This window comes from Portunus trituberculatus, chromosome 21, assembly GCF_017591435.1.
Source record: "Portunus trituberculatus isolate SZX2019 chromosome 21, ASM1759143v1, whole genome shotgun sequence".
Classification (NCBI taxonomy): Eukaryota; Metazoa; Arthropoda; class Malacostraca; order Decapoda; family Portunidae; genus Portunus; species Portunus trituberculatus.
In genome coordinates, this window is record NC_059275.1 from 12,692,082 (window position 1) to 12,719,533 (window position 27,452).

The 27,452-nt window shown below is 40.7% G+C and overlaps 1 protein-coding gene across 1 annotated transcript in view; it reads left to right on the forward strand.

Moving 5' to 3' along the window:
- The first annotated feature begins 290 nt into the window (after positions 1 to 290).
- LOC123507009 (pseudouridylate synthase 7 homolog) overlaps positions 291 to 27,452 on the forward strand; it is a 40,176-nt gene continuing 13,014 nt past the window's right edge. The window contains exons 1-11 of the mRNA XM_045259504.1: positions 291 to 437; positions 5,900 to 6,237; positions 8,652 to 8,746; positions 10,568 to 10,963; positions 11,241 to 11,402; positions 11,777 to 11,894; positions 18,033 to 18,111; positions 20,480 to 20,607; positions 21,043 to 21,196; positions 24,143 to 24,340; positions 24,567 to 24,843. Coding sequence (XP_045115439.1) covers positions 306 to 437; positions 5,900 to 6,237; positions 8,652 to 8,746; positions 10,568 to 10,963; positions 11,241 to 11,402; positions 11,777 to 11,894; positions 18,033 to 18,111; positions 20,480 to 20,607; positions 21,043 to 21,196; positions 24,143 to 24,340; positions 24,567 to 24,843 — 2,077 coding nt within the window. The 5' untranslated portion in view covers positions 291 to 305. The remainder of the gene's footprint in view (positions 438 to 5,899; positions 6,238 to 8,651; positions 8,747 to 10,567; positions 10,964 to 11,240; positions 11,403 to 11,776; positions 11,895 to 18,032; positions 18,112 to 20,479; positions 20,608 to 21,042; positions 21,197 to 24,142; positions 24,341 to 24,566; positions 24,844 to 27,452) is intronic.

Consider the following 27,452-nt stretch of genomic DNA (forward strand, 5'->3'; position numbering starts at 1 on the left):
TTATATAAAAACAAATAATCAAAGAGAATAAAGATTACTAGCTATATGAAAATTAAAGATATGTTTATATAGACCCACTGAGGGCCTTGCCGCCTTATACATACCATCTCTGTGAAGCGTCTCCAGACACCAAAACATCTAGCAGAGGTGAGCCGCCGCAACATAATATCCATTTCCCAGCTGTTTATAGGCGTAAATCACAAACATGAAAAGTGTAGACACGTAAGAAGACCTCAAGAGTAGCTATGTGCGCTGTTTGAACGCCATACGAGAGCCGGAAGTGGGAGTTTTGGACTCAGAAGTGGATGCGGTGTGTGGCGGTTCCTGGACGCATAATTGTCCTTCGGCGGCGCGGCTCTGAAAGGTTCTCTTCCCTATGTCCCGGCCGGCCTGGTTCTCTCTCCCCGCCTCCTCTTGCTCCTGCCGCTTCGACTTGGGTAGAATGATAACTTGCAGAAGAAGATTTTGTTTTATTGAGGGTGTAAAAGTGAAGGTGTTTAAATGCCCGGGAAAGATTTGGCGTGGGGCGTCCCGGTGTGTCCGGTTTGCTTGTTTACTTGTTATTTGGCTAAGTTTGTGTTCTTTTAAGGCTTCCCTTCTTTCTGTATCGTCAGGGCCAGGAAAAAAGTGTTGTTCTTTCCTTTTGTCTACTACTGGGGAAAAGTTACAGCAGCGGTTAGAGGAGGTGGATGGAGTGTTTGGCTGGTTGTGTGTGGACTGATGTCTGTTTGGCTTTGCAGAACCACATCTTTTTACTAAATATCGAAAACCAAACATGAAGTAATAAGATTGCAAATATACTTTTATGTTAGATATTTACAATGTTTAAATAAAAAAGAGAAAGAATTATGTGATCAAGATTTGGAACAGAAGATATAGCACACTTCAACAATAAAATGATCCAGCAAAAAGACAGAATCTAATGTAGAAAGTGGGAGTCAATACTAAGGCAATTCCTTGCTCGCTACTGGACTGGACGGAGACCCCACCACTTCCGTTTTCCCTGAACATATTCACACACACACTTGTTATTTATCTTGTTCTTTGTATATTTCCTAATTATTTCCTGCATCTTTTTTGTTATTTGCTATATATATATATATATATATATATATATATTTTTTTTTTTTTATTTTATTTTCTGTATTGGCTCTTTTATGATTACCAGTTCTTACCTGGTATTCTTACCTGGTGGATCTTCCGCCTCTAATTGGATAATAAAAGGAAGCAGGAAGCCACACTCTGCTGATGCACCAGCTTTTAGTTGAAAATTTTCCAGGATGAATTTACTAAATGAAATAAGTTGTAGGAAAATGTATCATAAGTAGCAATGCATATTCATGGTGACTGGCAAGCTTAATCAACATAATCAAACAATGTGTCCCCAAAATGAGCTTCAAGTAAATGTTCAAAAGTATTAACATTATCACAAGAAACAAGGTCTGAAGGAAGATTATTTCACAAATTAACATATCTCATGAAGAAAAATCTCTGTCTGATCTCAGTCTGTGACCTAGTATAATATATCTTGAGTTAAGGCCCCTTATTATGTCCTCAAATTGTCACATTGTCAGCTATCCCAAATTACAGTTGATGATGCATATATAAGCAGCCTGCAATTGCTGGCTTGCCAGCCAATCATGTTAATATACAACATCTGCATAAAATAATAGATGGAATTATATGCCATATACAACTTTGTGTAAACAGTGGTATATTGTATAAGAAGTTATAATGCAGACATGGAATAATGGAATGTTTAATTAGGGAAGATTCCAATTAGTCTAATCAGTGTATGCCAACCGTTATTCTCCAAAGGAAATGTACCCCTCGTTTAAATAACATAACATATAACATATAACATAAATAATAGGATAACAAAGGGCCACCAGGGCCCATCTAGGTTATCCTGTATCAGTCGCACAGCGACCTCGTCATCAGTACTTAAAGATACACTTACAAGTACACAATACATTATATACTAATTCTAAATATTTGGCCCATTAACAGGGCTAAGTCCTGCAGCGAAATCCTCTACAATTTGTGGTCCCCATACATGGGGATCATGTCTTGTTTAACTATAGTAAATTTCTTATAAAAACTATCATGCAGTGCTATACATAATTATAAATCTAATAAATTTAAGTGCTTATCTAATCTGTTTTTAAACATTGTCAAACTAGTGCTATTTACAACCGTCTCTGGCAATGCATTCCAGAAGTCTACCACTCTATGACTAAAGAAATATTTTCTTATATCTAACCTGCAGCCTTGCTTTCTAATCTTCCTGCCATGATTTCTAGTCCTATTTCCCTCCTCTAAGGTAAAGAAAGATCTCACATCTATGTAGTTTGTATCTGAGAACATTTTAAATAACTCTATCATATCCCTCTTATACATCTCCTCTCAAATGAAAACATGTTTAATTCCTTTAATCTATCTCTATACTCCAGGCGCTTTAATGCTGGTATCATCCTAGTTGCTCTTCTCTGAACTGCTTCTAACATGTTGATATCCTGCCTATAGTGGGGTGACCAGGCCTGTATGCAATACTCTAAATGGGGCCTAACATAGGAATTATATAAGCTACGCACCACTTCCTTACTTTTATAACTAACATTTCTATTTATAAAACCCAGGATCCTATTTGCCCTATTTCTTGCTTCTAAACATTGCTTTGAAAATTTCATAGTCCTGTCTATCACTACTCCTAAATCCTTTCCTTCCTCTACTGCCTCTAGCCAACATCCCTCCATCTCATAGTTAAAGTTTGTGTTGTCTTTACCTAAATGCATAACCTGACACTTTTAGAATTAAACTCCATCTGCCACCTGTCTGCCCATGCTATCAGCCTGTCCAGGTCTCGTTGTATTCTGTAATTGTCCTTTTCACCCTGTACTGCACATGCTATCTTAGTATCATCTGCAAACTTTGATACTTTGCTACTAATTCCTATATCTAAATCGTTAATGTACACCAAGAAAAGAAGAGGTCCTAGCACTGATCCTTGGGGTACCCACTAACCACTTCCTTCCACTCAGACATTGCCCCATTTAATACTACTCTCTGTTTCCTATCAGAAAGCCATTCACTAATCCAATCAACTAACCTACCCCTATCCCATGTAGTCTCAATTTGTACACTAGCCTCCTATGCGGTACCTTATCAAACGCCTTGCTAAAATCTAGATATATAACATCTATGCTATTTCCATCATCTAACTCCTTGGTAATATATTCTAAGATATCGAGCAAATTTGTAAGACAGGACCTCCCTGATCTAAAGCCATGTTGGGTATCTCTAATTAATCTATTCTCATTTAAATGCTCCCAAATACTACCCTTAATGATTTTCTCTAGTATCTTACATACTATACTAGTTAAACTGATCGGTCTATAATTATTCGCATCATCCTTCCTACCTTTTTAAATATTGGAGTAACATTAGCTAACTTCCAGTCCTGAGGTATCTCAGCAAACCTAAGTGATCTTTCAAAGATTAACTTAAGTGCTTCAGAAATACTGTCTACACCCTCCCTAAGTACTCTGGCATGTAGCTCATCAGGACCACTAGCTTTCCTATCGTCTAGTTCAAGAATAAATTTCCTAATAATTCCCGGTTTTATATCAATATTTTCTAAAGCTCTTAAACTACTCGTCGCACTGTTTGTAACAGGATTTCCTATTCTTTCCTAGTAAATACTGAAGAAAATTGTTCATTCAATAATTCTACTATGTCTTCATTTTGATCCACTACTACACCATCTTTTCTGAGTGGTCCAATCCTATCCTTATTTCTTTTATCACTGACCTTGTAATAACTATATAATTTTTGGGATCTTTACTCCCAGCTCTAGCTAGTTTTATCTCTGCCTGCCTTTTACTTTTTTATAACCTTACTCAAATCATCCCTGACCTGTCTGTACCTAATCAAATCTACATCTTCCCCACTTTTCTGCAACTCTCTGTATGCCCTCTTCTTCTCTCTGATCTGGCTACCTATCTCATGAGTCCACCATAATGGCTTCCTGTTTCTCTGCCTTATATCTTTGTAAGGGATACACTGCATCACTATACCCTTTACTACAACCTTAAAAATATCCCACATCTCCTGTGCAGTTTTAATTCCAAATGCCCCTATAGAATTAGCATCTACAACACTGTCTGGAAGAGTTCCAGTGAGAAATGTGCTGAAAAATCTCTACATTCCATGGAGATGTGTGGTTAGGTTGTGAGCTTGTTTGTTATTTCTTCTATGAGAAATATATGTGCAACAAAATGTATTTTAATGCACTATTGGAAAATAAGAGACGGCATAATTTTGATACTGAACATAGAAGATACTAAGTTTTGAAGCCAATAATGGGTATGTTGGGAAATAGTCTTGGCCACACCCACTATGTCTACATTTGTTTGTTTGTTTGTTTATTTATTTATCTATCTATCTTATTCATGAGAGTTGGAGTCCTGTTTCATAATTGTGTCCTTTTCCAATATTGTTACTGAGTTTTTATGTAAAATGTTGCACACATTATTCTGACAGCCATATCATTAGTAAGATATCTTGTTCTCTACTTGCCCTTATTTATAGTAAAATTATAGTAAGTTAACCTATCTGTTCTCCTTCCTAATATTATACAGTTTGTTTTAACTTTCCTTTGCTTTAGGCGTGATTGCTGGTGTTTACAGCAGCATCAGCATCACCAGTCTTTGTTACCTGCAGGTTTGATGCAGGATGCGTTATTACATGCAGACAAAATGGTTTTAAGGCATTTAGTAACTAGCTGCTTCTTTTCCTTACAGATACTTTCTTTCTTGAATTGTTGAAGGAGATTTTTGTTTGTAATGATTATGAAGAGCACTGGGTCTATATGTCACATTTTAAGAGCAATAAAGTCAAATGTTGAGGATCAGTAGATTTTTTTAGAATAAAGATATGTAAAAGAGAAATAAAAACATTGATAGCATTCCAACATTATTAAAAAAATATCAGCAAAAAAGTTTAAGTGTCTGACTTTTTATAAGGTTGAAAATGAATAATTATTTTTTAAATTCCCTGGCATTGCATGAAAACATAATCTATATTCCTTACATACACTCTGATGTGTTACTTCATTTGCATGGATGCATTGTGCTCTGCATAATACATGTACAACGTTGATGTTTGTCCCTAGTACTTGCAGTATCAGCGTCTTTAGTCTTCTTCACATGAGAAAGTGTAACGAGATCTATGGACAGATTGGCAGACAAAGACAATGCCTCCTCCTAGTACTATTGTACTATCATCTATCTCCTCATCAGAATCATAATAGAAGATTGAGATTATTTCTAGATGTTCTAATAACTGATGGTTTAGGTTAATTATTGAAGAAGAAATAAATTGGGATAGGTATAGGACAAACTTCAACTTGCCTTTTGTGTTCTATGGTGAGTGTCTCCTTCATTAGTTTGTATCCACATGTCTATACTTTGACCAAGTGACTGGCATGGTGTTTAAGTGGCTCTGTATTTACTGCCATACAGCTAGGATGCCCTTGTCAAGACACCTCTGCTTTTGATGCTAGGCACTGTCTTGATAATTGTACTAGTGACACTGAAATGCTCATCATGATCTGCAAAAAGCACCATGTAATATTAAACTGTGCATATGCTTGACATTGCAATATGTGATGCATTTGTGATTGTTCAGTATCCATAGGTGTAAGTATTACAGTATTGGAATAATCTGTATACTAGCAAGGACTTCTAAGTAACAAAGCATCAGTGGAAGGAAAGTGAGTCTGTGAAAAGAATGATATTGAATGCAGTCATACAGCACCAGTGATAAAAAGAGAAACACAGCAAGACACCACAGACCACACACTTACCTACATATATAACCATGTGTTGCCTTTCCCCAGATGGAGGACGAGGGCTCCTTGGACTGCTACTCAGCTGGTGAGGACATTGTGGAGAATGGCAAGGGTCAGAAGGGCGGGGAGCAGCATGCCAGTGAGGACGGGGACGAGGTGGTGGATTTGGAGGCCAACAACCAGGATGTTGAGTTCACTGAGGAGATAATCAATGTGGAGGGTAAGGATAAGGATGCCAAGGACAAGAAAGAAGGGGATGATAAGGACGAGAAGGACTCCAGTGACAAGTCCAAGAAGAAAAAGAAGCTGCCGTCCATGGAGGAGGACATTGGCATCACCACCTTTGCTGGGGAACACAAGGGCTTCTTTGGCATCATCAAACAGAGGTGGGTGGTGGTGGTGGATGCTCTTGTTGATAATTTTGGCCTTTTATACATTTATTTTGGGAACTTTTTACTTGTATCTGTATTTCTTTTTTCTATGACTTAAAATTTCTAAGTGAAGGTTTCAAGACATTTATTCTTCAGTATTTTCTCCTTATGACTTAAACTTCCAAGAGGGAGGTTTCAAGAATAATTTTCAATGTTTTTTTTAACTTTAAAGCCCTAGGTCAGTGCCCCTCCTACATAACAGTGAAATAAATAACAATACATACTTTGTGTGTATATTTCTATGTGTGTCTCCATATTTTTCTAAGCTATTTTATTCATTCATTAACTTTTTTGTTGCTTTGATGTTCAGTGATTGCTCAATTGCTTATCACCTTCTGTAAAGAAAATAAACAAAGATATATGGTGTGTGTGTGTGTGTATTTCCATGTTTTTCTATGCTGTTTTATTCATTCAGTCAGTATTTTGTTGTGTTGTTTGGTGGTTACTGAATTACTTATCATGCTGAGTGTCTTGTCAGGTGTTCAGGCTGCATCATTTGCCTCTTAGCTCAGTTTTCTCAGTGTTTTGACACTTGAGACATTACATAATACAGTTGTTATCTTTTTATTGTTTTGTGGTTTGTAACTATTATTGCATATTGTCTTTCTTCATTAGTTATTATACAGGCAACCCCCGCTTAACGAAGGTTCACACAACGAAATTTCGCTACAACGAAGGTTTCCTTTTACTACCATCTGATTGTTTAATGAACACCAAACTCGCTTTAACGAAATTTTATCCAGGTAATTTTTTCCAAGTTGGAAAGCCCCGCCGTATCACTCAAGTTGACAGGCTTTTGAATACACCAGCGTCTCTCGTGGACAAAACGCGCACCACTCACTCTCCCTAGTTCAAAACAATAACAGCGTTAGCAGCAGCTCGTCTTCCCTTGCTCTACATGCCATCAAAATGCCCTGCAATGTTGCCTAGCGTTGCTAAGAAGACCAGGAAGTCTCGTACTCTCGAAGTGAAGCTGGATATTATTCCCAGACACGAGAGGCGAGAAAACTAATAGCATTGCTTCCCACCATGGCTTGACTCCATCTACTGTCTACCATTTTCAAGTCAGCAGACTCTATTAAGAAGGCTAGTGAGATCATATTTTCCTTGCAAGCTAAAAGAACCACCTGAACTCGTGACTCTGCAATGGATAAAATGGAAAGCCTTGTGGAAATGTACATAAGTTTTGCATGCGGTACAATGATGCGCCCTTTGTTTACATTCCACAGGTTGCCAGCTAGCGTATTTCCTGCTCCACTCTCCCTCCCTTAATAAATTTAAGATCATCAACATTATAAAGTTACTTACATACATACATTAGTGTACTTTATAATGACTTAATCTTAGATTAAACTGCTTAAATGTTTAACTTCATGATTTTTCCTTTCATTAAACCTTTCACTGTACTATGATGCACTCTCGCTTTGTTTACTCTCAATGGAAGCTCAAGTCAGAGGTTAAACTTGTTATAATTGGTTCACTTAAGGAAAATTCGCTTAATGAAGGTTTTTAGGAACATAACACCTTCGTTAAGGGGGGGTTGCCTGTATTTGTTTTATTTTCTTCAGTTTTGATTTTTCTTGCTTCTCTTCTCTTGTTTCAATGTGGTCTCAGGAAGTCTGCCCTTTCTTTCATCCATGCTGTCCTATCTCAGGCATTTCCTCTCACTGCCCTCCCCCCCCAGGCTCACCACATCCTTTCAGTTCCCCCCCTCCCCACACTCTCTCTCTCTCTCTCTCTCTCTCTCTCTCTCTCTCTCTCTCTCTCTCTCTCTCTCTCTCTCTCTCTCTCTCTCTCTCTCTCTCTCTCTCTCTCTCTCTATGAAGTGAAGTATTTTTATCTTTCCGTCATTTTTTTATTTATATTTTCATTTATTTATTTATGTATTTTCAGAAGTGACCATGTTTTTGTTTCTGAAAATAGTTTAGTGGCTCATTTGTTTTCCTATTACTTTATTGTATGTATTTCCAGAATATTCCTTTTGCCGCTACCTTCTGTAATGACTGTACAGGCAATTCAATTCATTCTTTTTAGGTATACTATCACAATTTTTTTTTTAATTAATGATTTTTATATCATTGTCTTCATCCTGCCCATGCATCTGACTGTCTGTATGTCTGGCTCTCCAATGATCTGTAAATCTTTTTCAGTACCACATGTGACATCTATTTGATCTTTCTTATCATTTCACTTATTACTTTCCTCCTTCCCATCTCTCATCAATTCATACATTAATAGACTCTTTCCTCTCTATTTATTATCTGGTGTTAATCTTTCTATTTTATTCACTTATGTCATCTTTCTTTTACATTCACTCATGTACCTTACCACCAGAGAGAGAGAGAGAGTAATCTGATCTCTCCCAACAGGTACTCAGATTTCCAGGTCAATGAGGTGGACAGCCAGGGGAAGATCATCTCGGTGACCACCCAGACCATACCTGATGACCCTGAAGAAATACCAGGTGGGGCCCTTCGTTGCTCCTGTCACTGGGCTGCTGGGGAAGTCAGAGTGGCAGGGGATCTGTTTGCTGGGGCTAATTTGAATCGTTATGTTGTGGATTCTGATTTTTAATTTTATTTATTTATTTATTTATTTGTTTTATTTATTTATGTGTGTGTGTGTGTGTGTGTGTGTTGCAGATCAGGTTTTATATTTATCATATTCTGATTTCTTAGGTGGCATAGGAGGCTGAAAATTTTGAAAGTATATGAGAAGTGTCTTTGGGTAGCTATGTCAGTAGGTATTAAGGTGATAAGAACCTATAGCATTGTAGTGATCAAGGTAGTTGATTCAAGTATTGTTTCTAGGTGGTTTCATTAATGAGAAGTCTTAAAAGTGAAGCAGTGTAGTGGTGTGTGAGTTGATGTATGGTGGAGACAAGGCTTCATAGTGAGCTGGATTAGTCTGCTTAACCCTTAACATACGGTGATCGTTTCGGGACGATTGTAGCGTAGCGTGTGGAGAGGCGGGGATCGTTTCGGGAATCATGATTTTTCTGCGCTGAATGTTTGAATCTCTACCCCTCACTATTGGTTCTGGGGCAAGTGGAGGTGTCTGGCATCTTTGTGAGCTTGTTCTCTCACAATAGGTAATTTTTTCCCATTTTGAGGCGACATCTGGCAACCCCCCGTGACCCGGAGGGAGGAAACGGTACTCCGAGTGACTTTATGTCAGTGTTACTCGGTAATGACATTGAGGACAGTAATGAAAATGAAGAGGGTGATTTTTTTTATTGAGACAGAAGAAAGTGAAGAGTCCAGTAGTGATTCTGATAGTGATCTGGGAGACAGAGACCAATCCTCACAACAATGTTCATAAACCTCCTCACGTACTCCCCACGAGCAATGTGCTGGTGTGTGTGTGTCACCCATGGTTGCCTCTACAGGACTGTGCTTGTTGGCCAAGTCACGTGAATCCCATTGCTAATAAGAGTTGCCAGATTCCAATTATCATAGGAATCCATAATACTTGTAATATGTGGTTTCTTTTTCTTTTCCTGTTTTGCACATCATTTCATATATCTGAGTTCGCATTTTCTTGACATGAAAGCGCAAAAGTTCCTACTTTTACATCTAATCCAAATGCCGGAAAAGAGAGAGAGAGAGAGAGAGCGCGCTGTTATCGGAGCTTAGCGGGTATTTCTTAGCGGCAGGTTCTGCCATGGGTTTGGGAGAATTTTTTTATATGCACTAACTTTGCTCTCAGAGTTCATAACATGTTAAAAACTACATCGTTGTACTCAGAATAACACAAAGAAATATGTTTTTATAAGGAAAAAATATTTTTAGCATTTTTGACAGGGGTGAATTTTCCCAGCTGTAACAGACAGAAAGTAAATCAAGCCCCCCGTACTTTAAGGGTTAAGTATTGGCTTTATATGGTTTCAATACTGGGAAATAGTCCTAAAAGTGAAGCAGCATGGTGGTGTGTGGATTGATGCATGGTGGAGGAGACAAGACTTCATATTCTTGGCTGGATAGAGACAATTTATGGTGTTATACTGTAGGACTGTGTCAAGACACTCTAAGCTTATATCACATATTTACCTTAATTTCTCTCGCTATTGGATCTGAATAGGGTGATAACAGTGTCACAAATAATGGAGATGGTTCATATTTTCAAAACACTCGTACTTTCAATCATCTTAATTTCTCTTACCATTGAATCTGAACAGAGTGATAATAATTATGCAAATAAGGGGGTTAGCTCATATTTTCATAACACTCCTACTTTCCATGAAGCATCAGTCTCCCCCTCCCACTACCTCATGTCTTTCCCACAGACATGCCTGAGTGTGTGCCTGAGATGTTGGATGACACAAAGCTGCGTGAATTGGAGAGGCTGCTGGGGAAACTAAAGCCCAAGAAGGAGGCAGAAGAGAGTGAACAGAAAGAGTCCAATGAGAAGCAAGAAGCCAAGCAGAATGAGGAAGAGGAAGTTGAGGCAGAGGTGGAGGAAGTAGAGGATGGGAAACAGAATGCTGCCAAGGAGGATGGTGAGAAAGAAAAGGAGGACGGTGAGAAAGAAAAGGAGGACGGTGAGAAAGAAAAGGAGGACGGTGAGAAAGAAAAGGAAGATGAAGAGAAAGTTGATGGAGAGAAGAAGGAAGGGGACCAAGACCAAGACCAAGATCAAGATGAAGAGAAGAAGAAGGAAAAGAAAGGTCCAGAGATTGAACGTAAGTAAAGCAGTGTTGGAAGAATGTATAGATAAAAAAAAATCAGTTCCAGGGAAGGAAAGACATAGTGAATGTAACACAGATAGGACTTGATTGATTGAATATCATCACTATAGATGATATTCCATTTGTTTGATAGTAGAAAGATTGATAGTTGCAACTCATCATGTAACTTGCCCTTTATGAAATGACATACCCAACATGAGGGAGACATGAAACTTGTTTGCCACTCCCAATGAATGAATGGATTTGCATCATGAGTCCCTCCATCCCTCAGACCTGCCATCACTCAGTGAGGTGTGGATCAATGTGGACCTTGCCACCCCGGATGACATCAGTAATGTACACCAGGCCATCAAACACAAGTACCGTGGGATGGACACTGTCTATGGTGAGACTCCTGACGGAGGAAAGTACATCGTGGCACGGAAGAGGAAAGGTGGGTGTTTGCTGGTGTGTGTCTGTGAGGGGGAGGGGGCATATTTATATCCATACTTCCATTTGTGGGTGTTTATCAAGGATTCAGATTAAGCTGATGTTTTTTTGATACAATATAGCTTCCTTATCTAATTTAACTAATAATTCAGTTCTTTTCTTCTGAGACATTTAAGGAGTTAAACCTTTTTTTTATTGAAAAAGTTGGAATTTGTTTCTGTACCTTTCAAGCTTCATGAGAGGATAGAGTATCATGTTACCATCAGTGTGAGGTCTTTTGTGACATGCAGCATTCCTTTTTCATTCAGATAATCCCAAGATGTAATTCCTTTCATTCTGTCCAGTTTATTTTATTGAAGGTAGCTTTTCTCTCATCAGGCGGACTTCAGAAGGAGAGAACACCATGGCCCAAGGACCAGATGTACACGACGTTTGTGCTCTTCAAGGAGAATGTTGAGACAGTGGAGGCCATAAACCAGATCGCATGGAAGGCCAGGTATGGAGGCTGTTGTGGGGCTGTGTGAGGGCGTAGGAGTTTGCAAACCAGGATTCCATTCCAGATCAGATGTTAAGTCTTACAAACAGGAACTCCATTTCGGATCAGATATTTCAGTGTACAGTCTTTCCTGCAACACCCTTGTAGCTTTATAAGTCTGCTTCTTTTCTTTTGCATGTTAGTGTTCTTTTTTTTTTTTTTTTTTGAGAGATTTCCTCCTAGTTTATCTCCTTTTCTACAATCTTTTCTTTCAAAGTCTATATATGATTTTCTATTTCTGAACTTGAATGTTTCCCATGTCAAGCAATAATCTTCCTGTAATTTGACTCTTGCTTTCTATGTAGGGTTTTTATATCTTCAGGCATGTCCTCTCTTCGCTATATTCCACTTGACATGTAATATTGCACTAGTTTGTCTATGATTGACTTAACTGTGCCTTATGGAGGAATGTTGGAAGACAGTATTCTAGGGACTACTAATCTTTATATATGTGAGGAGGGAAAATCATGATTGTTGCAGTGGGAAATTCAAATTTGTTTCACATACAACCTGCTTCTTATATATTTGCATTTACAATGCTCCCTGTTACCCAGCCGTCTATTCCACATTCAAAACTTTTGTCGTATTCCACCCTGGTAACCCCTGGAAACTTACGTCAACACCGTCTCCCTCAGCCAGCCATGTCATTCTTTCTTAAGATGCGCTTGCATGCGGACTCAGTTACAGTGCTCTGGAACACTTTTTGCCCAGCTGTTTCCTCTATGAGGACCTGTTTGCAATTATGGCTGGCCATCAGGAAGTTCAGGAGGGCTTGTCGTCGCCTTCTCTTTCTTATGGCGACGGCGAGTTTGTCTGTAGTGGTGACTGCAGTGTCGGTGGTGGCCAGGACTCAACCTGCCATGCCACTGGCTCACCGCTGGGCTCTTCATCACCTTTTTCCTCGGCCTCACATGTTGTCAGGAGAGTCTGTGCTTTGTCTGGATGTAGGAGAGTCCTTGGGAGTGCCCACAACGATCCACACTTTGTATGTATTGTCTGCCGTGATGGTTTCTGTGATGTAAACAACAGATGTCGGGAGTGTGCTGAGTGGAGTCCCAGGTGGGTGCTCAGTTCCCGTAAGTACCAACAGACTTTATAGAAGAGGCGAGACTATAAAGCTAGGAAGAAAGCCTCTAACTCTTCAGGCCAGTCTCAGGAGCTTTTTGCCAAATGTTCTGATTCTCGTGGCGCGGTCCTGTCACCCATGGCTTCAGGATCAGACAGGGATTCGATACCTGGATCAGTGGGGCCTGAGGATTCGATTTCTCAGATTCCGGGATCCAAAGTGTCTCCTTGGGATAAGTCAAGTTTTTTTTAAAGGAGTTGGCTGCTTTCCTCGGGTTTCAGGAAGGCAGTAAATACCGGTATGTTTCCTTCCCTTATATGGTATCAGCTATGGTGTCTAAGGAAGTAGAGGGCAGGTTAGCTCCTAGTACCGCCTCTCTTACAGCTGTCCCCTTGCTCTCGGTTCAAGGTGCGATGCAGTCTGCTACCAACCCCCCTCCCGGCCTCACCGCAAGGCAGAGTGTGAAGTCACTCCTAGTTGACGTGCTGGCGGGGGGTAACCGGGAGCAGGAGAGGCCCGGGGATGAGTTAGGATTAGATCAGGCTGTCCCTCCACATGATCCATGGGGGGGAAAACACTCTAGGACCCCTAAGGATCATCCATGGAGGATCAAGCAATCCCGTCCTGAGGTGGGGGGAGATTTGGATCCTTCACATGTAGGATCTCCTTCAGTACAGGGTCAGGGCAGGAACAGGTGTGTGTGTCCAGTACAACGCCTCCGCCCACAGACCCTGGGTTAGGGTCCAGCTGTGCAACACCAGGGCGCTTTGACTGAGGACTCGGTCAAGCCCACAGCTTGAGAAGGTGTGATCCATGCCATGCTTCCGCCCTTCTCGGTCCACAAGGTACACAGGAGCGCCAGATACAGACACCACCTCCTATGCCTCTTTCCACCATGAAGAGTTTCACCCTGTTGCCCCTCACCCTGAGGCAACAGGATCTGTTCTAGGATCACTTCAGGATCCGGGATCTTCTCTGCACACTAGAACCCGAGGTCCATCAGGAGATCCAGGGTTGCCAGGTGTCCCCTCTTCTGGATACTTTGAAGATCACGGCCTAGATTCTTCTGAGGAGGAAGCTGACACAAGGGTTAACAGAGACTGTTTCCCTCCAATCTTTCAGTCCATGATGGAATATATTGCCCAGTGTTTTCCGGAGGCTCTTGGATATGCGGAAGGATCTCATCGCCCAGTGCCCCCAGGGAAAGTCAGGATGGTGGAGGATAAACGCATCCGCTTCACTAGGGCACAGCCAATGGACTTTTCTCTACAGGCCGCCACCAAAACTCTTCGTTGTGCTAATGAAGGCTCTCGGCCATCACTTGCTCGCTACCCTTCTGGCCAGTACAGGAGGATCTATGGGGTCAGTGGACACGAGTTTGCTAGGAAAGCGGCATAGACCCGGCCTCTCGTTCAAGAGCGCCGCAACATCAGAGGTCTTCCTCTAGTCTTCCTTCTGCTTCTTGCCCTGAGAAGATGGGGAAGTTTTTTTTGGAAGTAGATTGGTCGCCTTTCCCAGATTCCAGTAGGAGGTTGTCTGGCCAAGAATCTAGACAGTTGGATGGCAATTGGTGCAGAGGCATGGGTTCTCTCCATCCTTCGAAGGTTACAAGATCCCTTTCACATCTCTTCCACCAGTCACCTTGGCACCTTTGGGGTTTCGTTCTTACCCTCCGGGTTCTGAGAAGGGCAAGGCACTAGAATCCGAGGTCTTACGTCTGTTGACAAAGGGAGCAATAGAGGAGACGTCTGCAAAACCAGGTTTTTACAGTCACCTATTTGTGGTGCCCAAGAATACAGGAGGCTTTCGCCCAATCCTCGATTTATCCACACTGAATCGTTATGTGACTACCACTCCCTTCAGGATGGAAACAGTGAGGATGGTTATGTCCGCCATCCACAGACATGACTGGATGACTGCCATCGATCTCCGGGATGCTTATTTTCAGATCCCAGTCCATCCAGACAGCTGAAAGTTTCTCCGCTTTATATGGAGAGGGCGTCACTTCCAGTTCAGGGTTCTTTGCTTTGGCCTCTCCACGGCCCCTCAAGTTTTTACCAGGATGATGGGTCCAGTTTCAGCGGCTTCACATCAACAAGGAGTTCGCCTCCTCCGTTACTTAGACGACTGGCTGCTGTTAGCTCACTCGAACAGACGGCACTCGAGGCAACCAGTTACCTCCTCCGTCTGTGTGCATCACTGGGAATCCAGGTAAACTGGGAAAAGTCATCGCTTTCACCCTCCCAGACAAGGATTTATTTGGGGATGGAGATTCGCTCTCCTCTTTTGAAGGTTTTCCCGACACAGAAACGCCTAGAGAATCTACAACTTCAAATCAAGACTTTTCTAAGTGTTCAGTCCCTCCAGCAAAGGCTTGGTTAGCCCTCCTAGGCCACATGTCCTCTCTGCTGCATCTAATTCCTGGGGCAAGACGGAGGATGCGCAGCCTTCAATTTCGCCTTTCCCAATTCTGGGATCGCCAGTCCGACGGAGACAACCTTCCAGTTCCTTGGGATTTGAAATCCTGGACGATCTTCAGTGGTGGACACTGGACCACAATCTTTGGTTGGGACAGTCCCTTCAGTTAGCTTCCCCGGATGTTTGTCTGTACACAGATGCTTCCACCGTCGGCTGGGAGCGTCGATTCTACGATTCAGTGAGCGGTCTGTGGGCCACTCAAGAGCTCTCCTTACACATCAACCTTCTAGAACTCAAAGCTATACGTCTCGGCCTTCTGCACTTCAAGGAACATGTCCAAGGACAGACGGTGGCAGTGTTCTCCGACAATGCCACGGCCCTGTCGTATCTGGCAAAAGAAGGCGGGACTCGTTCAGGAAGCCTCAATGCCGAGGCTCAAGCAATCCTACAGTGGGTGGAGGTTCATGCCGTCCAGATCCTCACCCAATTTGTGAAGGGCTCGGCAAACGTCTTAGCGGATTGCCTCAGCAGACAGAGTGGACTCTCCACCAGGAGGTTTGCAATCTCCTGTGGAGGCTTTGGAGTTATCCCACGGTGGACCTGTTTGCAACGAGGCTCAACTTCAAGCTACCAAACTTCATCTCCCCGTTTCGGGATCCAATGGCAGTAGCCACAGACGCCTTTCTGTACAATTGGGATCATCAAAATCTTTATGCCTTCCCACCATTCCCGTTGATCAGGAAGGTGCTCAACAAACTGAGAATGGCACGTCAAACAAACCTCATCCTGATTGCTCCGTTTTGGCCATAGAGGGAATGGTTCCCAGACCTCATACAGGCCTCAGTAGACACTCCTAGGCGCCTCCCGCAGCACAAAGATCTACTTCACCAGCCTCATGTTCGCAAATTCCATCAAGCTCTCCCCATGCTACAGCTAACCGGGTGGAAACTGTCAAGCGAATCCTCCATCACAGAGGCTATTCCTCCCGAGTTACGGAATTCCTGGCAAAATCTAAAAGACCTTCCACTATTATGAATTACCAATACAAGTGGAAAAGGTTTCGTTCGGGAGTGGTGCAAGAGAAAAGGTCACATGGTCTCTAATCCCACCAGCCAGAAGATTGCAGATTTTTTGGTCTTTCTTAGACAGGATTGCAGAATGTCAGTCACTGCCATTAAAGGCTACAAGGCCATGCTCAATGGTGTGTTTGCCCTTAAAGGCTTTGATCTTTCTACCAACCCAGTTCTCCCGAGGTCATAAAGACTTGTTCAAGGCAAGTCCAACGCTTACCTTGTAAGGCTCCTTCATGGAATGTAGATGTGGTCCTTAAGGCTCTGACATGTCCTCCATTTGAGCCACTTCACCAAGCCTCATTACGGGATCTGACTAAGAAGACCCTCTTTTTGGTGGCCCTGGCTACAGCTAAGAGGGTTGGAGAGCTTCATGCCCTTTCTCAGGTCATAGCCTCAAGAAGAGAGGATCTTATCTTGTCATATCTTCCTGAATTCATAGCTAAGACAGAAACCCCTCTAAATCCTGTTCCTAGAGAGTTCCCATTCGAAGTCTCTCTTCAGTGGTGGGAAGAGAGGATGAGGAACGTCTTTTATGTCCAGTGCAAGCCGTACAATGCTATCTTGCCGCAACAGCTTCCACTTCTCGGCCTCGGAGTCTCTTCGTGTCTTTGCGAGACCTTGCGAGGCGAATGTCTAAAGCAGCTATCTCTTTCTTCCTATGGGATACCATCAAGACAGCTCATGAGTCTTTTCCCGAGGAACTCAGCCCCTTGTTCAAGGTACGGGCACACGATATAAGAGGAATTGCCACATCCATGCTTTTCTGGAAGAACAGTTCTGTGGCATCTATCTTGGAAGCAGCCTGTTGGAAGACCCACTCAGTCTTTGTGGACTACTATCTCCGTGACATCCAACGGCAGGAAGGAGATGTCTCTGCCCTTGGCCCGGTAATCGCTGCTGGGGATTTTGGGGAACCACTACCTCACTAATTGACTCTTCCAAGACTTAGAAAGGAGACCAGAAGTTCCAACCACTGCCTGGTCATGGTCTCCTTCTCACTAGACCAGAGTGTCTTTTTGTGGACCCTTTTACCCATCGGCGTATTCCACCCTTATGGCATGACCCACCTCCTATAATGTGGAAATCTGCTAATATATAAGAAGCAGATTGTATGTGAAACAAATACCATTTTTAGACATAAAATGTATTTTTCACTTATCTGCTTCTTATATACATACCCACCCATCCTCCCCACTACTTGCCAATGCTTCAAGAAAGAATGACATGGCTGGCTGAGGGAGACAGTGTTGCCATAAGTTACCAGTGGTTACCAAGGTGGGATACGACGAAAGTTTTGAATGTGGAATAGATGGCTGGGTAATAGGGAGCATTGTAAATGCCATTATATAAGAAGCAGGTAAGTAAAAAAATACATTTTATGTCTAAAAATGGTATAACACTCTCTCTCTCTCTCTCTCTCTCTCTCTCTCTCTCTCTCTCTCTCTCTCTCTCTCTCTCTCTCTCTCTCTCTCTTGCAGGTTTTGGTTGTGTAGTAAGGAAAAAGGCACTTATGAGATGATAAATTTGCTTCCTTCCTTTTAGGGTGAAGCCAAGCTGTTTTGCCTATGCTGGAACCAAGGACAAGCGAGCCAAGACGAGCCAGCTGGTGTCCGTCAAGGAGGTGAGTATAAGCCTGTTTCTTTTATCTTGCCTATTGTGCTTCAGGCATATGAAAGCTTGTACAACCTTAGCTAATTATTCATCATTCAAAATATATTCTTTCATTTGTCTTACTGGTCACATTTTTTCTTCTTTTATGCAAAATGGAAAATCTGACCAAGGGCAACAAAACAAGTAAAGTAAAACAAAAAAGCCCTCTTAGATGCCAGTTCCCAGATAGGTACAAGAAAGTTAGCCAAAGGAATATGATAAATGTCTTGTTTTCCTAGATTTTTATTCAGTTACAATTGTATCTAGTTAATAAGCTTATTTCTTATATATGTTGATATATTCTTGGGGACATTTCTAAATCAAGAGTGGAAATAGTTACTTGGGTGAATAAAATGGTATAGATGAGAGGGAGGCAGCTCATGTAGATTCCAAGCATGATGCTTGTTGGTGTAAGACAGATGTCAGCTACATACATGTAAGCATCACTTGCTCTTCCTTTAAGGATGTGTACAGATGCAGTGTATCACTTTTCTAACCCTTAACTGTTAATGATTGTTCATGTACGCACACTGTCCTGTTTTGAGGCACTGCAGTCATTCATGTAAGCAGCATTTTTTCTGCCTTTAATTTCAAGTCACCTCGGGAGGCTTCCCTGAATGTTAGAATTAGTGAGTGACATGTCCCAAATCCCCTCTCTACATACAGTGGGTCCACTTTTTCCTGCCATCTAAGTGGTATCTGGCAGCTCCTAAGACATGTCAGGAAGAAAGATCATGTCTGCTGATAGGCTGTTTATCCATCTTGAGTTTATTTTTGGACTATATATTATTTGAGATGTACTGAATGTTAGGCATGAGGGTAATGAGTGGTGAAGGCAAGCTAGCCTGATTGGAGGCTTCTATTTTTATCTCTGCCTCTCACTTTATCAGAGATATTGGAAAGGGGGCATTTCCTTTTTCCCTTTGCTGCCTCCAGGAATTCATCATATATCATTTCATTATGATGAATGTGCTTGGATTAAGTTTCATGGATGTGTGATCTTTTTGTATGTTGTCATGTTTATGTGTGTGTGGTGAGAGAGAAAGAGAATTATCAAGTACTAACTTTGCTGTGTGAGCATGTGGAGAGAAAAAGTGCATAGGTGACTCAGTGGCATTGTTAAACCCGGGGACTCACAGCATGTGCCAGGTATGTAATTGTTTGATATGCAATAACTTTACTCAGATATCATTGTGTGCATACATTATTGCAGTCAGTATCAAAAGAAGGTATAGCTTTATGTAACTGAAATAGTGTGCTGGCATTCCAAAAGTGTATGAATTTTATGTGAAAATGAAGACTGATGACTCATTGAGCACCCTGTCAGTTAAAGGGTAATGTGTAGGGAAAGAGTTGAGCAGTGTGCAAGGAAAGGTGGATTGATTTCTGTGAAGCATGTCTGGATTGTATGTCCTTGAGGTGTGTGTATTAAATTGACCTCATTTGAGAAATGAAAATGTATAATTGAGATAGTTGGCTTTGGGAATGAGTAGGTTGATGAACTAGAGCGTGGAATATTTTGATATTTTGGATATGTTGAGATGATGAAGGAGGAGCAATTGGTAAAAAATTTGGGTTGGATGTTAGAGGTATAAGGCAAAGGATACTATCTCAAATAGGATAGATGGACAGTGTGAAGAGAATGTTAAATCTTAGCTAGGTATGTGTGAAACAAGGAGAGCTGTCAGAGCATGAAAGGGTAAATAATTGTAATTATATATACTATGTCATGTTATCCTGTGGGCTTTGACTGGATGTTCCTGGATCTGGTAGGAAATGGGAGGGATTGTGGGTATGTTATGGTGCTGTAGACAGAGTGAGATGGAGGATGGAAGTGCATTGGAATGGTAAAGGATGGGAGTCAGAAAGATGCAAAGGACATAATAACTGAAGGAAACTCTTGACTCAAGGAAAACAGTGAAAAGAAGATTGAAGCAGTTTTGCTCTCAGGCTGGTGCTGAAAAATCTGGTATGTTGGATAACTGATCCTTGTGCTGTAAGATTTGTAAGGATTTGTCTTCTCTCTCACACAGAAGTTTGGAGGCTAAGGTATGACTATTTTAAGGGAATGTGACCATGACATTTTGTCTCATATTTACATTATGGATAATTTAGCCCAGTATGTTTAAAAAAAATGCTATACTTTGCACCTAGGATGTAGTAAGGTGATCCACAAGAAATCACTCACCACCTGGTGCAGACAGGACTGAGGGTTTGAATGATGTGTATTGCGTGTTTGGTGCTTGTCAGGACCACCCTTTGTTGGATTGCCAGCCTATTAAATAGAAAAAGATTGAAGATTTCCCTCTCAGTTTGTATGACTAGTGTGTTCTCCTTAGGTGTCCCCACAGCGGCTGTGGTTGGCCACCAAGAACCTCCGCTCTGTCCACATTGGTAACTTCCACTTCACGGACAAGCCCCAGAGAATCAATCTCCAGTTTGGCAACCACTACCGGATTGTTTTAAGGTGACCACCTGACCCTCCTTCTGGCTAGAGGTCGGCACTCTTCTCATTTTGGACTGAGCTGCTGCCTCTCACACTACACACTAGCTGTCTTATTTATTTTTACTTTTATTTGTCATTATATTTTTTTTTATTTCACTCTACAGATGAACATGTTAATCCACCAGTCACCAGATACACTATACCACAACACCACCACCACCACCTCCACTACCACCAGTGTTTATGAAATACCTCAGTAGTAGGCTGTAAAGGCAATGTTTCCAGACTGTCATAAAGTGTTCCCCTCAAGTTCTATGTGTTGGCAGCTTGGGGTCTGCCTCTAATGAATGATTGCCTGCATGTGACAAACAACTAGCAATAAGCGCCCATGTGCAGTACGTGGGGAGGCATGGGGAGAGGCGATATCTAACTTGGCTCTGGTGTTCTTTTTGACAGGGAGGTTGATGGGGCAGATGATGAGGTGTTAGAAGCTGTTGAGTCTTTGAAGACTAAAGGTTTTATCAATTTCTATGGCACACAACCTTTTGGCAACAACAGCGTCTTTTTGCGTGGTGTTGGTTGTGAATTACTCAAAGGCAACTGGCAACAGGTGAGAAAGTTTGGGAAGTGGCGGTGGTAGGCTGCTTCATGGGTGGCTAGGTGAAGGTACAGGTATGGAGGAGGCGGAGTGTAAGTTGAAGGTAATGGAGTGGAGTATGGTACTTAACTACATAGATATAGTGCTGAGTATTACGATTAAGACATAGCGAGGAGATGAGGAGGAGGAGGAAGGATGTGTGAATGCAATTTAAGTGTGTTGATTTCTCTATTTCTTTCACCAAGCAGTTGGAAAAATGCAAGTTTCATGTGTGCTTTTTTTATATATATATATATATATATATATATATATATATATATATATATATATATATATATATATATATATATATATATTCCAACAATTACTGTATAGTCTCCCTACCACACCCTACCACACTGAGGACCCTCCACTTGAACACCAACACTCACCACTCACACTTGTCCAGCCCAGCCAGTATTCAGACTCGCATCATACTTACTGGTACATGGCATGTGTGTAAGTTACAGATGTTCTACTGGTACACCTGCCCATGCTTTTCACATGCTCTGTATTTATTGTTCAGGTTCTGCTCACATTTCTCTGTGGCTATTGGTAATTAGGGAGGCACCTAAAGGAAATTGAATTTTAGTTTGCATTGGAAGCAGAGGAATTGTATTAAGAAGCTTATGGCTGTAATTACTACATAGTATTGACATTTCATTTACTTTGCATTCCTCACAGTATTCATTGCTATTACCTATTCAGCTTCTTTGCATTTCTTGGGGTATTGTAACATACTAATTTCTAAAATGTAGATTGTCATATAGTTCATGTGTATGGCACATGAAATTCAACAGACTTATTGAAGAGACCAAGATGTGCTCATATGCATGGCTCATTGTAATTTAGCAATATTTTTTTTTAAAGTATGTAGATTTCTCTACTGCATTCATTTCATTGTACTTCATAGCCAGACATTGTAGAAGAGGTTGAGTGCAACATCCTCAGATAGATTGGTTGGGTGTGTGAAGGGATAGGATTCAATGAGGATATTGTAGATGAGTACATACTGTGAGTGCAAGAGGGTGTTGGAATGTACATGATGGATTGGATAGACTGTAAGAGATAGAGATTTCTGTCATGACCATTCCCTAAAAAGAGCATTCCAAGAAATGAGCATCAGAGTAAGAGTTATATATGAAAAAATTTCAGTTTAATTGGTGGTAGAGGAGTTAAAATTGAAGATAGAATGTTGCAATGTGTGGGAGATATGGATGAGAGAGTTAGAGATTGCAAGCACAGGAATAAATGGACATTTCTGTCATGGCCTCTTTCTTTGCGGAAATCTGGGGAAGAGGATCTGGTAAGGCTATTGCATTAGTCATCAGCAAATTCAGGAGGTCATAATCTTGGCTGAATTCAAGTGGGAATCAGTAGTAACTTTTATATATGTGGAATTTTATTTGAATTTCTTGCAGATTATATAGTGATACCAGAACAGTAACAGTGAATTACTAATTGCACTTTGTGACATGGCTTCGTTGCTTCAAGCATTAAGAATAGCATTGATAGGTGCCTTGAGTTGAGATGAGCATAGCCACAGAGGGAATGCAGCAGTAGAAAATAAAGAACTGTATATTTAAGCCTTAAGAACTACAGAAGTATTTATGTCTATCTGTTAAGAATTCATTTGGTAATAAAGGTCTGTTTTAATTTACTAATGTTTGCTCAAAACTTGTAAGGGCACACCCCAAGTGCTATTGCAGTATAAAGTGGAATAGTTTATAGAGGTGAGGAAAGAGTCTTCTCTGTGTGATGTTGATGTTCATGGGAGATGGCTGATGGTGAAGACCATGGCTAAGGTATTCCACTGGTTATTGAAGGATAGTGAAGCAAGGCAGTGAGTGGTAATTACTCATGGAAATCACCTTTGATGATGTGTGATGGATAGCTCTGCTCAGTCACTGGTTAGTGATATGTTTTGTTCCTCTAACCAGAACTTCCCCTTACTTTGGGAAATAGAGATGTGATGAAGATAACAACTGGGGATGTGCTTCACAGGGATGCTTGTTGTGCCTTTTGTGGGAAAAAAAAAAAAAAATAATAATAATCTCCATTATTTGTAGTTGTCAGGTGAACCTGCTTTTCTCAGGGGGAAAAAAAAATGCCATAACAAAGTTTTGGAGATGTGTTGCCCTTGCACAAAGTGAAATGTGACTTAAAATCTGAAGAGAAATGTTGTTAAATTGAACCAGACCTGTATTTGTACAGTTTTATTAGGCCTAGAATATCTAAGCATTGTTATAATTATTTAACTTAGGTGTAACATTTTATTCTCCAATTATTTATGCCCAGGAAATATTTTTCACAAAGTTTTGTAATTGTTTTCAGCTTATTACAAGATTTTATATAATTTCTCCATAATCCCAAAATTTTGTGGGCTGTAGTGCTTCCTCTGGCCATTAACCTGTGTTGGGCCCCATAGCAGGTGTGCTGACCGGCCATCAGCTTTGTTGTGGCATTCACTCTAAGTGTCTTGCCCATGCTTTCTGCACTGTGCTTTTTCTCCCATGCAGTGAGTTCTCAACAACTAGGTTATGTAAAATGGCACTAATGTTTTTAATCCATACATGTTTTGATATGGTAGTATTTCTGTGAGTGTTGTGTAGTACTTAGGTAATAGAAACAGCTAAGATTAAAGAGTTACACAATTAGAGCTTTTATTTTATTTTATTTATTTATTTATTTATTTATTTAATTTTTTTTATTTATAATTTTTATTTATTTATTTATTTATTTATTTATTTATTTATTTTTATTATTTTTTTTTTATTGAAATATATATATATAGAATTTTTATCACACTGGAGAATCAATTTCATTAACATGAGTACAGGTCATTTATCTATTCCTTCACCATGCCGTAACTCATCCTGTTTTCCTTCTCTTCCCCGCGGCCCTGCTTCCCTCTCACAGGCAGTGAACAAGATCCTTGCTCCTCGAGACTCTGATGTGCCAGACCTTCACCGCTGCCACACCACGTGGAAGGAGACTGGTGATGCAGAGGCAGCCCTCAAGATGTTGTGCAAGGGCTGGGAGGCCACAGTTGAGTCTCAGCTTCTGACTGGGCTTGTCCAACAGACTGGCAATGATCTGGTGGAGGCTCTCAACCGGGTAATAAGACAAGGCATTTTGTTTTATTTTATTTTTTATTTATTTATTTATTTATTTATTTCTATGTGTTCTGTTCATCCTCTTGAATTTCTCAAGTGTCACATTTTGAAAAACAGCATGTCTCAAGGATTTTCAAGGTACCTCTTTGTTCTCATTTGTTAGAAAAATAGAAAATATTTTGTTCAAGTATTCTTTATTACTTTACCATTCTTTTACCTCACTGCAGATTCCAAGAACCACCCGCTCCCTCTATCTTCACGCCTACCAGAGCTGGATCTGGAACACAATTGCCTCGCGAAGAGTCAAGAAGTATGGCTTGAAGGTGCTGCCTGGCGACATAGTGCGTCGTAAGGGCTCGGATATGGAAGGTGAGTTCATTTACAGGTACTCTCTGCTATACGATTGGCTTATATTCCTGAAAATGCCAACGTTAAGCGAACGATCATTTAGCAAGTCAAAGATTAAATACAAAAATAGGAATATGTTACTATACTTTTATACATGTGACCCCTAGAACCTATATAAACTATGAAATATCATATTTAAATACAGTTTTTACCATAAATAGTAAAACACATAAAATGAATAAGATAAACACAAAAATAAAGCCATAGCAAAATAAAGAAATATTTTTGTAATTACTTAAACTGTAGTGTCAAGTCCATATGTCTCCCCTGGTGCTGGAGGATCCCTCTGAGGCTAAAGGGCACTGTGATTTTGTATAGTGGAACCTCGGTTGATGAACTTAATTTGTTCCTGAAGCCATTTGCAAACTGAAATGTTCATGAACCAAAGCCATTCTCCCCATAGGAATCTAATATAAAATAGGTAAATCCATTCCTAAAACATGTGTTCGGGAGGGCAACTCAGTACACACCCTGTGGTCCCTGCAGCATGTATCAAACGCTTTTTTGCGCTTCAGCTGGAATAAACAAAGGATTGTCATTGCTATAGTAACGCCATCTAACTGACAGCAAGATATCATATGCTGATCTACCTGACTACCTTTGTCATGCACCACTAACTATCCTGGAGGTGAGGTGCCTATGTTGCAGTCAGCTGTGATGACAAATATGGTAGCACAAAGACACATCTCATGGAATCTCGTGACTCCTGAGACTTGTCATACCTGCAAAGCATCTTGGTAATAATAATTTTTTCTAGTGTTCAACATTTGTAATAGTTTTTTTTTTTTTTTTTTTTTTTTTTTTTTTTTCCTCCCTCGACCTATAGCGCCAGTAGGCACACTTGAATGGGAAGCACTGTTCAGCTTCTGCCCATTAGTGGTGCAGGTAATTTTGTTTATAGTGGTACCCATATTAGGGCCCATATCACCACCCAAGCGTATCTTTGATGTAAGTATGTGTGGACATCTGCCCAATCCCACCATCACCACCTTATCCACTATGCCACCGCCTCCCTACAGTTGACTGAACAGTAGTACGGCAATCCCCGATTAACGAACTTTCACTCAATGAAATTTCGCTACAACGAACGTTTCCCTTTACCACCATCTGCTCGTATAACGAACACCAAATTCCCTTTAACAAAATTTTATCCAGGTAATTTTTTCCAAGTTTGAAAGCCCTGCCGTATCGCGCAAGCCAACAGGCTTTTAAATACACCAGCGCCTAGTGGACAAAACGTACACCACTCACTCCCCTCCCTTTCCCTGCTTTTAGTTCAAAACAACAGCAACGTCCAGCAGCAGCTCGTCTTTCCTCGCTCTACATGCCACCAAAATGCCCTGCAATGTCGCCTAGCATTGCTAAGAAGACCAGGAAGTCTCTTACTCACGAAGTGAAGCTGGATATTATTCACAGACACGAGAGAGGCGAGAAAACTAATAGTATTGCTCGCCACCATGGCTTGACTCCATCTACTGTCTACTATTTTCAAGTCATCAGACTCTATTAAGAAGGGTGGTGAGACCATATCTTCCTTGCAAGCTAAAAGAACCACCCGAACTCGTGACTGCAATGGATAAAATGGAAAGCCTTGTGGAAATGTGGTACATAAGTTTTGTATGCAGTACAGTGATGTGCCTTTTGTTTACATTCCACAGGTTGCCAGCTAGCATCTTTCCTGCTCCACTCTCCCTGCCTTCATAAATTTAAGATCATCAACATTATAAAGTTACTTACATACATACAGTAGTGTACATTATAATGACTCAGTCTTAAATTAAACTGCTTAAATGTTTAACTTCATAATTTTTACTTTCATTAAACCTTTTAATGTACAATGATGCACTCTCACTTTGTTTACTCTCAATGGAAGCTCGAGTCAGGGGTCAAACTTGTTATAATTGGTTCGTTTACTGAAAATTCACGCAATGAAGTTTTTTTTTTAGAAACGTAACCCGTTCGTTAAGCGGGGGTTGCCACTATTATTTTCAATATGCTTTGCTGGTATGGCTTTCTTTATTTCAATTGTAATATGCTTCAGCTTCTAAACACTATGTATCACTAACACATTTCACTATCTCGGGAGGCATAATGAGGCCAGTTTAATGCAAAAACCAAAAAAAAGAACAGCATCACAAAGAAACACTATTTACAGTGTTATACCACAACAACTACTGACGCTCCATGTGATGCCACCTCACCCTTAAGACAGCAACTCTGTTCATGGACCAAGACAAAATTTGTTAAAAATTTCAATTTGTCAACTGATGTGTTCATGCACTTGGGGATTCGTTAGAGTGCCCCTCCCCCTCAAAGGAAAAAAAACACAAATATAATGAGAATGTTATGAAAATAAGCAATACTAATGTTTTAGTACTTGGTCATCTGTCCTTTAGCTTTAATGACCATTTGTAGATGTTTTGGCATTGAATCAGATAGGTTTCTGAAGTAATCCAGCTCCATTTCTGTGGTCCACATTTTCAAGATCTCGTGGGAAAGCCGCGGTACAGATGATGTGTTGCAGGTTGAGCCGATTTTTCATATAATTCTCAATTGGATTTAAGTCAGGAGAGTTACCTGGCCACTCAATAAGCTAAACATTATGATCAGACAACCATTTCATCACTTTTTTTTGCCTTGTGACATGGTGCATCATCCTGCAAAAAATTCCCACATCCATGAATTTCATAAAAAGGCAACATATG